General features: G+C 24.7%; 1 protein-coding gene across 1 annotated transcript in view; it reads left to right on the top strand.

Annotated features, from left to right (window-relative positions):
* The first annotated feature begins 1,323 nt into the window (after window positions 1-1,323).
* The window catches only part of LOC145838439 (uncharacterized), a 29,481-nt gene continuing 16,832 nt past the window's right edge, over window positions 1,324-13,972 (top strand). The window contains exons 1-5 of the mRNA XM_082946031.1: window positions 1,324-1,454; window positions 4,425-4,545; window positions 8,858-8,993; window positions 12,588-12,709; window positions 13,475-13,598. Of these exons, the coding sequence (XP_082802157.1) occupies window positions 1,337-1,454; window positions 4,425-4,545; window positions 8,858-8,993; window positions 12,588-12,709; window positions 13,475-13,598 (621 nt within the window). The 5' untranslated portion in view covers window positions 1,324-1,336. The remainder of the gene's footprint in view (window positions 1,455-4,424; window positions 4,546-8,857; window positions 8,994-12,587; window positions 12,710-13,474; window positions 13,599-13,972) is intronic.

Below are 13,972 nucleotides of genomic sequence, written 5' to 3'. Positions count from 1 at the left end.
AAAATGTTTATAACCTGATCAACAATAAGAATGTAGATATAAAGCCTGGCTGCTCCAGGGTAGTTAGAAGTTTCAAAAATTTTTGAAAAACTCTGGGTTGTTTAAACCTAGATGACTTATTTTTTGCAAACATTTTTATGAATTTTTTTCTTAAAACTTTATATTATGTTAAGTCTTTTTGTTATTATGTTTGAATTATTAGTATTAATGCTTGTTAAGCAGTATTTTCTTGCAATCTCTGATTCTTACTATTTTATTTTAAAAATTTTTTTAAACTCAAGCTGATTTGGTGTAACTCTTTTTTCCTAAAAAAGTTGTAAGCTTTCGCTGATTATATATTATAGAACTTTAAACTACTTTAAGCAATGTCATATCTAGGCTTTCAAGTGAAAAAACAACACAATTTTTTTAATGATCAGTTTAACAGAGGCTAACCAAAAATAGAAGTGTAACTTATAATTTTTGAAAAAAAGTTGTAACTGTATATATGTCAAACAGTCAAAAACACAAATTTGGTTTAAAATGTACTTAATAAAAACTTGTTGTATTTTTCTGCAGTTATTCAATTGAAATGTAAATATCAAGCAAAACCTACAAACATTTTTAAATATTCTACATCTGATGGGCAATTTTAAATCCTGAAAGTATTTTGGGAAAACAAAAAAACTACAATGAAAATTTATTAACAAGGGTTACATTGGGTGATTATTTCTCCTGCAATTTAGTTTTATTATTAACCTTTTTTATAAAAGTACTTAAAAATTGATTAGTTACTTTTTTATTTATATGCTATGAAAGAACAATGTAGATATAATTAGGTTTAAATTAGAAACAATGCAGACAATTTAAAAATGTGATAAAAAAAACTCATTTGCTTCTCTCAATACTGTGTGAGTGTTCCAAATTAATCCACTTAAAACTAATTATAACTGTTTTTCAACTTTAGCTTATTATATTAGTATTAGAAATGCAACATTATGATTTTAGAAACAGTTTTTATTAAGAAAAATTGTGATGCAATTATTTAGAATAACTTAATTGAATAAATTTAGTTTTTGTTATAATTTGTACACTAATTTAATTAACCATACATCTTTATAATGTATTTTGTAACTAAAACTCAACCAGTTTGATAATCAAAATTTTACAACAATAAGTTTAATGCAATGGTGAAACATTTAAGTTTATTAGTTATTTATTTGTCATCTGACAATTTTTATGGAAAGATTTTTGATACTATACTTGGCAATTTAGTATATGGTAATATAGTTGTTACAGTTTGAAGTTAACACTGTATTTTGACCTTTTTTTTTGACCAGTTTATGTTGTTACTAGTATGAGCACTTCTCAATCGCCAATGGATTTACTAACTAAAGGTTGCAACTTGTTGAAAAGTGGAGACTGCAAGAAGTCAGTTGTCTATCTGCAAAAAGCATTGAGTCTCGTTGAAGCAGGTTTGTAATTTTTGTACTAAATAAATTATAAGTTCACTCGTTTTTTAAATGATTAGGAATGATTAGACTGAGAAGTTAGAAAGCAGTTGCTTAAAAATTAAAATAAAAAGGAAAGTTTGTGCTTTAATCCTTTAAAACGGTTTAATTTTGCTCTTTTGATATTTGTAATATTCTTACTTTGATACACTTTGTCTCAAAATTTGCTTTGAGTTTAAAAAAGCAATAAAAAAATGTAAATTTAGATCAAGTTGCAAAACAACTGTTTTACCTTCTTTTTAACACACACTGTTCCAGTGTTTGTTCTACAGTGTATATTCTGCTTTGTCTACAAAGTGTAGAGCACTTTCAACAAAATTTAAACAAAACAACATATTGTCTATAGTATATTTTAGTTTTGTTTATAGTGTTGTGAATAGATAATTGTGGCCGGACTTTGCCAGCCTCTGATGTAAAAATTTAATTTTAAAACTAACAATGTGATAAATGCTTAATAAAGGGGGTAAATCACTTTTTTCACAATTTTATTTTAAAGACTTTTAACCAAGCTACAAGATGTTTTTCACAGATTTTAAAAGTTCAAAAGTATCTCAAAAACCGTAGTAGAAGATAGATTTTTATTGATTTCTAATTATTTGCCGTTTTAGTTTGCGCCCCCCCCCCCCCATAAGTAACCTATTGTAGTCTCTCACTTTGACCTGTTATATTTCAAAAACTATTTTGAATTTTAAAAATCTGTGTAAAGCAACTTGTAGCTTAGTAAAAACTCAATAAAGTAATACTAAATTGTGGAAACAGTGATTTACCCCATACGCCCTTAACAGTTTGTTTCTTTTTATTTTATTTGTTAAAGTTCTAGTGCTCAAATATCTTGTACCCGAAAATTAGCTACCATATTAATACTACCTAAAAGCACATTATTATTATTTGCAAAATCCAGCATTATACTAAGTCCCATAAAAAATAAAAGAGTTTATAATAAATTGTCACTTTTTAAAACTAGTTATTTTTGTGCACAAACAAAATCAGAATTTCCAAGAACTCTAGCTATTTTAGATTTTTTTTGCAGAACTTATGCTGAGGACTTGACAAAAAATCAAAGTTTTTTATTGAAGCCAGTTTTAACTGCATCTATTTTGTTGTTTTTATGATAATTATAAATATTCTTAATTAAGTACACTTAATAATGCTTCTTTCATTATTTGACTTTTAAACATTTTTCAGTCAGTTTTTGGTCAGTTATTTTTGTTACTAAGTGTGGTATGGCCACCCTAACAATAGTAAAAGTCTAAGCAAAACACCCATCTCAAATTGTATTTCTTTTCAAATATATTAAAGTATACTTAAAGTGTTGAACACTTACTATGGTCAAATATTAAAGAAGCATTTAGTTGTAAGCAAACCATGTTAAAAAATGAAGTAAATGTACTCTCAAGTAGTTACCAAGAATAAAACTGTTAGGATAACATTTTGCTTTTTTTAATTGAAACATTTGTAAATGGTATGTTATCTGTATAGAAAAAAAAAACTGAAAAGCACTTGAAAGTTGGCAGCCAAAAATTTTCATTTATACAAATTTATATTTTCCTTTATACACAGGGTTGCCACACACTCAGGGAACTCAGGGAATCTCAGGGAATTTTCAAACTGTAGAAAATCTCAGGGAATTTTGGCATTTTTCTTTTAACTCAGGGAAACTCAGGGAAGTTTTGATTTTTCCCTAAATTTCAGGGAAGTTTTTGAAAATCTCAGGGAATTTTTTTTCTAGATCTAGAATGAGGTTTAGTTAATCCAGTTTCAATATTTTGTTCAAAAGTAGTAATTATTATTATTTAAGTGGTTATTTAGAATTTTTTTAGCCTTGTGGCTAGTTCTTCAATATTCTTAGTATTAACATTGTAGTTTTTTTAAGTTTTAAATTTATATTTACTTAAGTAAAATCAAACAGTTTAGAGAAATGAAAGTTGTTGTTAACTATTCATTGAAAAGTTCTAATAAACTTTTTATTTTTAGTTACTTATGTAGTTTAAAAAACACTATGTTGTACTATTCGTTCTTATTTTTAAATAATAAAATGTCAAACAAATTAAACTTTATTCTTTTATGTAGAAAGCTAACTAACAAGTTTACACAAAGTTGTGCAAAAATTTAGTTTTTAATTTTTAATTGGTTTAAACCTTTTAAGATTGAGTTTTTGAAAACAGTTTTTTTCATAAATTTAATGCAGAAGCATACACATACAACCTTCCTTTTATTATTAAAGAAGAAAAATGAGAATGAGGTATTAATAATTTGAGTTAGGAGAGAAATTTTTATTTTAAGGTTTGAAAAATACTCAGGGAAACTCAGGGAAATTTAAGGTTACTCAGGGAATTTTTTGGTCACTCAGGGAAGATTTTTTGGCTCAAAGAGTGGCAACCCTGTATACAGTTTTAATCCTAAGAGGCTAAAGTTTGCCCCCAGTCAAATTGTTTATCCTTGTATCTTTAAATAAGACTTTTGTACTGATATTGAGTAAATAAATCAGCTGAGGACACAGTCAGTTTTTTTGTTTTTGGTTGTTCTACGGCATCAATAATGATAAAAAATTTAAATGATTGTTTTGAATAATCTACAAATTTTTATTGCATAACATATAAGTTTAAAACTTATTCAGGTTTAAAAACCTGTCCATACATGTTCAGAAAAATCACAAACAAAAATTTACTGTGTTGTTTGTGATGTTGTAATATATACAATTAGTTCTTGTTTTTGCACAAGTACATAAAAACTAGTCTGTCCAAAATTAAAATTTGTAATTATTTTAAAAAGTACTAAACTGTTAGTTTAAATAAACTGTACGGAAACTAATAATATTGTTATTTGGCAGATGTACAAAAAATAGTAGCTATAAAAATTAAAATTTGTAAATATTAAAAAAAAATGCAGAACTATTTGTTATTACTACACTATTGCAAAAACAATTTTATGCAGAAGTACAAAGAAATGAGTCTCTGAAGCAGGAAATAAACAGAAATCTAGGAACTGCCTACTTCAAATTAGATGACATGGAGAAAGCTTTTAAGCACCACGAAAATGACTGTTACGGTTCAATGTTAGTTTTTATGGAATTTGTTCAGGGTTGCCACAAAATCTGGAATCATGGAAAAACCTGGAATTTGACAATTTAGGCTAAAGAAAACTGGTTTTTATATAGTTTATTTATTATTTCTAGTAGATATTGAAGACAATTGAAGTTGATAAATTGTTTTTGAACATTAAATTGTTTGCTATGGTTTAGTTTTAAAATACTATGTGTGTTAAAAAACTTTCAAATATAATGAAAGTTATTGTTACGGGTTAAAGTCAGTTATGTTAAATTAATTATTTAAATTTTATAACTGGTAACTTACCAACGATTAAAATTTAAATAATGTTTTTATCATGAAAATTAATACTGTGGATCTGTGTTGTGTGGTTTTTTGATGTAATTTACACTTTGCTATTATTAAAAACAGTTTTAAATTTTTACTTATGTTTATTTAAAAAGCTTTAAGAATGGTTGCTAAAGATCAGGGTTTCCCAAAGTAAACAGTATTCCTCCTTGAAGGGAATTTTTGGCTGTAAAGGTGGGTAACTGTAGGCCAAAAAACCTGGAATCCTGGAAAAACCTGAAGATTGACAATTTAGCCCAGAAAAACCTAGAATTTTAGAAACTTTGAAAAAATCTTGACTTGGAAAAATGTTGATTTAACACAATTTATATATCATAAATATTTAAAAAAATTGTTATCATAAAAAAAATTATTTAAATAAGAAACTTAAGAGGCAATGTCTAATATGGCACAACTTTTTTTTCAATTTGTATGTCGAAATTATGAAAATAAGTTTGGAAACCATGCTACAATTTAATGAAAAATATTTAGGAAATGAATAAAGTTGGTTTTGAGAACTAAAAAATAAAAATTATGTTGCAGTATGTGTTTTGAACGAAAGTTACTAAAAAATCTGTATAAGGTTCAGAAAACCTGGAAGAGCTTTCTTAGAAATTAGTGGCAACCCTGATATTAGTATTTGCAAGTAAACTCAGTTATGTTAAGCAGTCGAAATAAAAATTATGAAAGCGGAAAGTTAACAAATGGTTGACCAGTGCAAAAATAACACTTTTAGCTTTTTTTTTTCTCTCAAAGTGCATATTTGCATCTTAAAATTAACGAAAAAAATGCTAATTGTTAATTTACAGTTGATTAAATATTAAACATTAAAAAAATAATCATAACTTGAAATCGTTTTAGCAATTATTTTGCTCCAATTAAAAACAAACACAGTTACCACCAATTGTATACGCAATAAAGTATGTTCTGACAAATACTTTTGACATCAAAGTGATGTTAGCAATGTTAAATGTGTGTTGAAGTTTAAGTTGTTAGGTTACAAATTTTGTTTATTATTTGTATTTTATTTATTATGTTTGTTTTATTTATTATCATTAATATATTTTCTGTGCACAATTACGCATTGCCGAACTCAGCTGATACCTTAATTGTATTTTAAAATGAATATTTGTGGTATGTATTTATACTATTATATATCTAACAGTTTAAGTTATTATAGCATAAAAATTACAGCGCATTGTATCTACAAAATCTAATAAGTTTTAAGTTTTTTTAAATACACTATAAAACTTCCTTATAATTGCAAAGTACGGATTTTTATGTTAGTCTTGTATTAACGTTTTAATATAAAAACCATGACTGAGCAAATAGTTTTTGTTTGAATAAGCTATAATATGTTATTTCCATTCAAATCATAGTTAACTTTGTTATAAAATTCAGGTTATAAATATACATTTTGAATTTTTCAATTTGTTTGTCGAGGCCGTCTGAATGTTTTAATTGAATATGACTATTTTGAATAAAAAATGGTCATAAAATTTAAAGTAAATTAATTTGTACTTGAAAATTTTTACACTAAGCTTGTATTTAGAAAGATAATAGTATAAATTAATTATCTATTTTATTGATTAAGTGTTACTAGCTTTGAAAATTACCTTTAAAAGTAACAGTTGTTAAATGTAGGTTACAGTTTAACTCAGAACAGTTTCAGCTTTCATTCGGTTTTACTATTTTTGTAAAATTATTTGCACGCAATTTTATTTACGTTTTTTCACGTCGGTTGTTTTTCGAGGCTGAGAAAAGAACATTTAATTGATTTGTCCACTCTTAAAAGTAGAACAAAACGTAAATGACTGACGCAAAATTCCTTTAATAGTTCTGAGTGTGAAATTCGTAATTTGTTTGTTCTTCTCTCCAAGTCACTTACGGTTCTATTTATAAGGTGACGTGTTTGTGTCTTAATTATTCAAGAGGTGATGAAATGTATGATAAATTACTTTTTTTTTTGTGGTAAAGTTGTAGTTTCAAGAAGCTTTTATAGCTGCTTTTTATTTAATTCTTCTCTATAGTTTGAATTCATAATTACAAATTGTATTTTGTGAGCAACTGTGTTTTGTTTCCACTAGATAACTAAAGACAAACAAATAAATGATTAATTCAAAAATATAAGTGTCTAATTTAACTAAATAATTAACAAATCTCAAAAACTTGATAAACTCAATTATTTTTGTTTGAGAACAGAATATCCGAGCAAGCTTCAAAATGTGAATATTTACTTAGTTGACTTGTAAAATTTATGGTCGGCCAGTTGTCAAATTACCAGTAGATATTTTTGTTTAATACTTGGATTAAACAGTTAGAAATGACAAAATTCTGACAACATGTAAAATGACGCTTTTTGCAATGCTCATTTTTTGTAGCTACCACACAAGTTCATGTTTTGTAGTTACCAGAGAAGTTAATGTTTGTGTTATGCATATAAAACAAGTACTAGCTTTAAACAAGTAAAAAGCTTTTCAAACAAATTTAAGTTTTTATCTAAAAAATATTATTTGAGTTCTCCGTGGTATTTAAAAGTAGTTACAATTTATTTTTTATTTTCTAAAACTTTTAATTTTTTTTAAACTAAAAAACTTTACAATGACCTTAATGTTTAGCATTAAATTTATATAACTTTATTTGTAGGTTTTATTATGTCAGATAAACTTTTAATTTTAGCGAACTGTTGATATCAACAAAAGTAGTTGTATTTTTTACTTGTAATCTATAATTATTATAGTAAGTCTAATATTACTTAATTTGAATACTTATACATAAGTATAAGCAGTTTTAAAGATATAATTTTATAAGATAGAGTTAAATTTTTTAATTTTTTTTTATTAAATGTATTAGTTCATAACTAAGTAAATAAAAATTAACCGCCAGCAAAAATAGCATACTTGTTAAATAAAAAAAAATTAAAACTTTTGATATTGAATGCATTGTATTTCGACTTTTGAATAATTATAAAATAATTAGCAATATACCTGAAAAAGAGCCTAAATTGATATACAAACACCAAAAATTTAGTGTGTTAAATGTATTCTGCAACCCAAAGCCAAAGTAAAATACTAAAGTAATTCAAATTTGTATTAAAAAACCTCAATATTTTTTTTGATAAATAGTATACACAACATAAAATGTTATAGAGTGTAAAGTGAAACTTTTGAGAACAAAAGAAGGTTTTTTTTTTTTACAACAAAACATTTTCACACGACCTATAGAACACATACAAAATATATGAAGGAAATAAACTTTATTAGTTTTGACTATTTTTTGTAGTTAAAGTTTTAGAAACATTAAAATATAAAGTTTAAAATAATAAAATTATATAATTAGTAGAAATAAATCAATTAGTTTACTTACTAATACAATAAACTTAATATAATTAAACCAGAAAAAATATTATTAAAATTTGTTTATCTTTAACTCTTAAAAATTTAAAATAGAGATTCAAAGACCTTGTCTTTAAAAATTACTTATGATTTTAATGAAAACAAGTTAAAACTTTTGAAAAAAAGAGACATTTCGTAAAACATATAACAAATATTCATTTAAACAATTGATTTAATTTTAGGCAATCAGGGGCTAATAAAATATTTAGTTGTTTTAAAATTAATGGTAAGTTTGATTTTTTTACCCGCGCGACCAGGTAACCTAAACTCTGAAAGGATGTCAAAATAATTTGTCAGATTTTATAGATAGCTAGGTGTTGCATTGAACGTACTAAATAAAAATTTAAAACAAAACCTTTATAAAGCTGATAAAGTTTATTTCTTGACGTTTAAAATAGTTGTCAGTCTTAAAATTTCAGACAATGAATGTGAAAAGATGTTTTGAGAAAATAGTTTAAAAAAACATCAGACTTTAGTTAGTTATACACAAACTATTTCATTGTTCTATCTAAGCTATTTAATAGTATTTCAAACAAGTTTAATAAAAATTTTGTGTCTTAAATGTATTTTATTAATATCACCCTGATTTTTTTTTCAGCCAATCCGGAGACCTGAATTCCGAGAGGATGTCTCGAGACAACATGATTTGGGCGTTGCTGGGGTTGCACAGGCATGATGAAGCTATAGTTTGTTGTGAAAAATATATTCAGATATGCGAGCAGCTAGAAAATAAAGTTAGTTGTTGATTTATTATTTATTGGGGTTGCACAGGCATGATGAAGCTATTATCTGCTGTGAGAAGTACATTCAGATATGCGAGCAACTTGAAAATAAAGTTAGTTGTTGATTTATTATTATTTGTTGGGGTCGCACAGGCGCAATGAATCTGTGAAAAGTATATTCAGATATGCGAGCAACTAGAAAATAAAGTTAGTTGTTGATTTATTATTTATTGGGGTCGCACAGGCATGATAAAGCTATCATCTGCTGTGAGAAGTACATTCAGATATGTGAACAGTTAGAAAATAAAGTTAGCTGATGATTAAAACACGGTAAACAAAGTCAAAAATTAAATACATTCGAAAGCTTGGAAATTCAGTGGTTGGGTACTGTATTAAAAGCAATAAAAATATATGTAAGTGTGCCGGAAAGTGATTAAAACACTCGGCTTGATAAATCTAAAAACCCATTAAAGTGAACTGCTGTAAAGTAAATGGAATTACTGTTGTTTTTTTTAACAATGGTGACTTGTTTAATTTTAAAACATCTGATGCACTAAACTTGTATGCAAATAACTAAAGAGCAGAGTTTTGTTGGTATTAAATAAAATAGTCGTATAACAAACAAAGAAAAACTTTTTTTATGGATAAAATTTATATATCTGACGTACCCAATGCTGCATGCAAATGGGTGAAGAATGTTAACTGATGTTTTGCGGTTAATAAGAGAATAATTAATTTTATAATGTTTGTTTACTGAAGTTGTTTATATTGTTGTATTGTTTATCGTCTATGTCGGGCTCGGGCGTCAAGTTGTCTGTTGTCAATGCTGGGCATCAAAACCTGAGCCTATTTGACACACAATGAGAAAAATAAAAGTAAAATAAAATACATTTGTGTTCAACAAATAAACAAACAAAATACTAAACTGAGTTGAAATAATAAAAAACTCATAAATTTAAACTTGTTTGCTTGATTTAAAAGCGATAGCTTAATACATACACTAACACATTTGTATAAAATTAATAAAAGTTAATTGATAGTGGGGGAGGCGTTTAATAAAGTTTAAAATATATATAGAAAAATGAAGAAATCAGTAGTTAACTTAGATGAGATAAACATTATGAACATTTTATTTATAAATTTTTCTCTATTATTTTTGTGGAAAGTTTCTGAATTTTACTGGTCTTTATGCTATTTAAATTAGATATTTTTACTATTTTAATTAAATGTTTTAAAATTTACATTTTAACAATTTTTTTAACTACTTAAAATATTTTGAAAGTAAATTAAACACTTAATCTCAATTTCATTTTATGTTTGTTTGCTGTTCGAAAACATTCATATATGGCTTGTATTTAATCATTTAAGTTTAAAAAATTCTTAGCTGTCTTTATGAAAATACAAAGATTTTAAATTGTTTTGACTTATACTATAAAAACGTTTGACATATTATTTATTTTTGTGTTAAATTAATTAATTTACAATATGGGAAGTACTTCCATGTTTCTATAATATAAAAGCATTCTGAAAAGTTAAATGCATTTATGTATTGCATAATATATATTTCATAGCAATATTACAAAGAATATTTTACGAAATGCGTTTGTTTTGTTCGCATGACCTTTAACTTTAAAATGCTGTTTTAATGTCAAAAAATATTTTCTAAATTCCAAGCATAAACTTTTTGTTTTGATATTTACAAGCATATGTTATAAAACGCTCAAGTTTTATTTGTTTTATTTAAACTTTTATTAAATTTCAAAAGATAAACTGGAATGCCTTCTGTTGTAGTAAAGTTTTTTTTTGTCTTATATAAACTATTATTTATTTTTTTACAAAGGTATTTAGTATTTTAGCTTGTAATGTTATTGGCTAGAAAATTATAGACTGTTTATTTGTTATATTTATTTTATATAATGTAGTTTAAGTTATTTAAACTACAGCGAAAGTTCGAAATTAAAATTAGTGAATCACAACTTACTAATAACACGGTTATTGCATATTTGAATGCATTAAATAAATAATATTTAAATTTATTTTCTCTTGCAATATGTATGCATTTTGCTACAGTTTTATCATTATTATTTTTTATTAGAAATATGTCTGAGAAAGTTAGTTTAGTTTCATTAAGACTAGAAAGGTGTTTTTGACATTATTACTCGTGAGTTTAATTGAAACAATTTTATCCAACTGTTCGTACTTTACAGTTCCCAAAGAATATATTTTTCTATAATTTACATTTATTCACTTATTTTTATTTTACTTATAAGTTGTATACATGAAAACGGTTATTAATGTTTGCTATGATATATATTCGTGTAAAACTATTGTTTTTATATATTCAAATAAATAAATATCTATATGTTTGTATAAATGTTATTTATTTGAGTATATAGAAAACAATATTTTTATACGACCGTTTCGTATATGAGATATTTTACCTTATATACATATAAGTAAAGCTTAAATTTGTTAACAATGTTTAACAGAAATTTAGAATTTGAAAATTTTATAATTATTATGACGTAGTAATAATAAATGCATATGTTTTGTGTTATGTTCTTGTCTGACAAAATATATTGTTTAGTATTTGAGAAAAGCGAAAGACAAAATATATGAATTTATTACCAAAAAAACTTTTTTAGCAAAATTAAAACTAACTAAATATTAAACCAAAGTAAAATTAAGCCGCGAACACGAATAGTTATACAGTTTAAAACATTTTTTTATTACAACGTTTCCAAACTTTTCAAAATGCATAAATTCTTAACCTAACAAGATCAGCGTATTTTTTCAGACTTGACTTACAGTACAAAAACCTTCATTATTACTACGTTATAATAATTATAAACTTTAAATTTTGAATTTCTGTCAAGAATTGTTAATAAACTTTAGCTTTACTAATGAGTATATGAGGTAATACATTATAATAATAAACGGTCGTATAAAACAATTGTTTTTTATATAATCAAATAAATATTTAGCATCAATTCAATTTGTCAAGCATTATCGACCAGAGCTTTTTTAAAAACTATGGATATATATATATATATATATACATGTGTAGTTTATTTTTATTTCTAATTAAATTTTGATAATATTTTCAGAAAAATCTAGCCCAATCCCTTCTTGTAATTAATAATATTATTTTTAGTTCGATTAGTATAACTATCAAGGTATTTGTTTATTAATATTTTTAATAAATTTTACAGAAAAATCTAGCCCGATCCCTACATACAGTTGGAAAATATTAACTTAAATATAAATTATAATTTAAGTTGTATTTTTTTTATATTTATTTATTTTTTTTACAGAAAAATCTAGCCAGATTATTACACGCAATTAACTCTAAATTTATTTGAGTAACTTGATTTTTATAGAAGTATTTAATATTTATTTTATTTACAGAAAAACCTAGCCAGATCATTACACGCAATTATTAATTCTAAATTTATTTAACTAATTTATTTTTTATAGAAATATTTAATATTTATTTATTTTTTACAGAAAAATCTAGCCAAATCATTATACGCAATTATTAATTCTAAATTTATTTAACTAATTTATTATTTATAGAAATATTTAATATTTATTTATTTTTTACAGAAAAATCTAGCACGATCTCTACACGCAATGGCCTACCTTCATCACATGCGAGCAAAGAAAAATGAAAAACATAAAAATGAAAACTTTTTCTCTGATTTCAAAATAGCAGCTGATTATTATTCGTTAGTATGATTTATTACTTTAAAAAATTATAAATAAAGTAACTTATTATTCGTTAGAAACATTTATAAAAACAATTAGGGTATGATATTGCCATTTAGTTTTTTTTTTCTGTATTATCAATAATTTTACTTTTAAGACAAATTGGTAAAGTTTAATTTATAACGACAACTTCATACTACAAGAAAAGTAACTAATTGTATAAATTATTCACCTAAAAATTTGTTCGTTTAATTAATTAAGTTTGATTTTTCTTCGATTTCAATCTCAAACTTTAACAAAAGCTTCAAGTTAAATTTAGTTCATTTTATAATATGTTTCCTTCTATACTTATGTGGGCATATTTGCAATAATAACAATTATTAAAAGTAGGTTTTAGGTTTTTTGCTAGTGCCTATTCTTTATCTGTATTTCTTGGCAACTCAATATTTTAAACTTGAAATAAAAATTTTACGAACATTAAAAATGATTTTTTTAATTTATTTAAAATTAATACTTACTTAAATGCATGTATTCAGCTAAATATATATATTTTTTTTTTTTATTAATTTTGACAGTTGAAATGTCGGAATTATCATTTTTGTACTAAAAATCATTCTTTTTATTCACAAAAAGTTTTATTTAGTGAACATTTTTAAATATATTAACAATGGTATTTAAATGGTTTCTTAATCATTTTATTTTCAAAGTAAAAGTTTAGGAGGTATCACAAAATATTATAACAACACTGTACTAACTGACATAACGACTATTATTTATTCCCACAGAAAAAGTCTGGAAATATCAGAGTCAATTAATGATGACATTGAAATTGGTAGGACTTGCGGTATGCTTGGACTGTGCTGTTATTTCCTTGAACAGCCCGAAAAATCTCTTCCACATTACAATAAAGTTATTTGTTTTTTATTATCATATTTTATTAACATTTTAAATGGTTGGGTTATGCAATTATTTCCTGAACACTCCGAAAAGCCTTACCTAAAAAAGTGTTTGTTTCCGCTAATAGTTTTGTAATTAAAACTAATTTTGAAATTTAAAATTTAGTTTAGCATTTAGATTAAAACTGGTAAAAAAAACAATATTAATATCAGATTACGGTCAATATTTTCTTTATTATTTTGGTAAAACAAGCAGTACAACTTTAAAATATTGATAAATTACCATCATATACAAATAGTGTTTTAACAAATAAAAACTGTATAACAAAATATAACAATTTTATTTGCTATAAACTAAGCATATTACAAGTTTTAAAGAGCATGTTT

This window comes from Thalia democratica, chromosome 6 (assembly GCF_965202585.1).
Source record: "Thalia democratica chromosome 6, ktThaDemo2.hap1.1, whole genome shotgun sequence".
Classification (NCBI taxonomy): Eukaryota; Metazoa; Chordata; class Thaliacea; order Salpida; family Salpidae; genus Thalia; species Thalia democratica.
This window is presented reverse-complemented; position numbering and strand designations above follow the sequence as displayed.